The sequence below is a fragment of the Octopus sinensis genome, linkage group LG8, assembly GCF_006345805.1.
Source record: "Octopus sinensis linkage group LG8, ASM634580v1, whole genome shotgun sequence".
NCBI classification, from domain to species: domain Eukaryota; kingdom Metazoa; phylum Mollusca; class Cephalopoda; order Octopoda; family Octopodidae; genus Octopus; species Octopus sinensis.
Window position 1 is genome coordinate 87,136,662 of NC_043004.1, and position 2,500 is coordinate 87,139,161.

At 29.0% G+C, this 2,500-nt stretch overlaps 1 protein-coding gene across 7 annotated transcripts in view; it reads left to right on the forward strand.

Annotated features, from left to right (window-relative positions):
* Nucleotides 1–2,500, forward strand: part of LOC115215217 (ras-related protein Rab-3) — a 309,114-nt gene that overhangs the window by 180,803 nt on the left and 125,811 nt on the right. The window contains exon 1 of one of the 7 annotated variants that reach the window (XM_029784433.2): nucleotides 1,563–1,695. The exons of the other annotated variants lie outside the window; for them this stretch is intronic. Coding sequence (XP_029640293.1) covers nucleotides 1,693–1,695 — 3 coding nt within the window. The 5' untranslated portion in view covers nucleotides 1,563–1,692. Of the gene's footprint in view, nucleotides 1–1,562; nucleotides 1,696–2,500 lie in introns of those variants that run through there. 7 annotated transcript variants of the gene reach the window in all.

Here is a 2,500-nt window from a genome sequence, read left to right on the forward strand (position 1 = left end):
CTATAAACGTATACTATTCAGATAGTATATATAATATAATATAATATATTTCACCTCTATGTATGTGTTCCAACATATACACATAATCTTACAAAGATACAAGGTCAATTTTAGTAGGAGAGGACTATAGAAAATTGAATTTACTCTTGTAGAAAATTGGTACTTATTTTATCAATCCTGGAGGGTTGGCACAAACCTGTACAACAGTTGATATGGAAACAGCGGTTGCTAAGCAGCATTAAATTATGCAAGCATGGGGGAGCAAGAATAGTGTTAAAATGGAAGATGAAGGTGATCGTTATTATCTTAAAGATTTCTCAAACTAGTTTAGATTGTTTTACTAATTTTTTTTCCTATTGTAAAATTTTAAAACTAGCTTTGGCACATTCTACTGCTCTGTTGTCATTTTAATAATACCTTTAAAATGAAATTATCTAGTAGTTTTTATTTTGGCATAAAAAAAAAACAAACTTCGTCTTCATTTAGTATGTCAAAGGCAAGTGAGCCTTTCGGAGCCGTTCTTTCCAGAAATTTTAATTTGTAGCTGTTTGAAAGGAATGCATGTTGTATGTGTGTGTGTGAGAGAGAGAGAGAGTGATCATAAAGCAGAACAGTTTTCCTTCTATGTGCACTTTAATCACATGTTCAGTAAGATCAGACACGAAATACAAACAACAGAAACACATCATTGTAAAGGTGTTTGCTTTCACACAGATAATACATTCTTTCTCTTACCCCTCTCTCACTCCCTCTCACTCTCTCTCTCTTTCTCTCTCTTTCATACTATGCAGAACACAGTATTACATTATAAATACCCTGATCTGTAATAATATAAACATATATCACTTAAAATATATAATTCATAAATTGATTTGTATATACAAGGTAATTACCCAAATTTAATTATAGTTCATTACCGTTTGTCTGTTTCTTCCCTCGTTCATTATATTGGATACTTCCAGAAAAGTGCATTTTATCTGATGTAAAAAACCAAAAAGGAAAATAAAAAAAACGTTTGCAAATATTCATACATTTTTGAAATTCATTGATATACCACACCCATATGTATGCTATATAATGATTATTGTATATATATATATATATATATACACTCCCCCCCTTTTCTACATTATACACGCCTACACAGCAGATGTAGCCGCTGAAGCATTTTACCTACATAATTATATGAAACAAGAGAAGCAACCCAGATATTTGAAATATATTTAAATAAACAATTGGATCTGCTTCTATAAATTAATTTAATTTTATCTTTTCAAATGCTATTTAAAAACTTTTGAATACATACTCCCCACCTCCACCTTTTTTTTTTTTCATTTATCACTCTTATTTTTATTTTTATTTCATGTCTCCTGTTTTTTTTCTCTTAAGAGGCAAGTGGTTGATATACCTTTACATTAAGGAGTCTCGCTTTTTCTGTATTTCTTTCTCTAATTTCTCTTTCTTCCTTCTTTCTTTTCGTGTTCAACTTGGTTGCTTCTTTTTCTAGTACTACTATAAGAAACATTACTTCCTTTCTCTTGATCCTCCTCTTCTCTACATAGTGAATGAGTGATTGATTGATTGGTTGGTGCAGCAGCTGGTTGGTTTGATGCTAGCATTGGCTTCTCTTGGTGACGTTTTATTTCATTAGATGTGCCAGCTTTCATAGTGGATGAATCTTTACCTTAAATAATGGTAAGAAATTTTCTCTGATGCTTCTTATCCTCTGTTCGACATGTACAGCTGAATATATGTGCATAGTTGTTAGTCTGTACAATTGATTGATTTCAAACATTGTTTTCCTTTACTCTAGAACAATTACATACATCAATACATACATACATACACAATGTGTGTGTATATATGCATGTATGTGTATATATAGTATGTTTATATGTATGTATGTATATATATATATATATATATATGTGTGTGTATGTTTGTGTATATGTGCATGTATATGTGTGTGTATGTGTGTGTATAGACATATCAATAAATGTATAGATATATATATGTATGTGTGTATGTATATATGTGCATATATGTATATATAGATATATATGTATATATAGATATACATAGATATATATATATATATATATATATATATATGATCTAAATGGCTGCATCTATGTAGTGATTTTTCTCAAATTATAATATATGAATGATATTCAACCACTTTAACCCTTTAATATCTAAAAATCCAAGTGGTTCTTAGAGCAAATATAAACTTATCTTATCATCTCAAAATCATGGATTAATACTTTAATTTTCAATTTTATCACATTAGTTTCCAACATTGAAATGTCCAGAATTGTAGCAGTTACTATTAGTGTGGGTTTTTTATTATTCTTTTGTGAAGCCTTTTCAACATCATTCTTTGACTGATACTGCAATATTTGGTGAAGAAGAATGAATAAATAAAAGTTGAAATTATTATATAATTATTTCAAAAATGAAATTATTTCTTCATTGTCCCTTTTCATTATGCCTCATTATA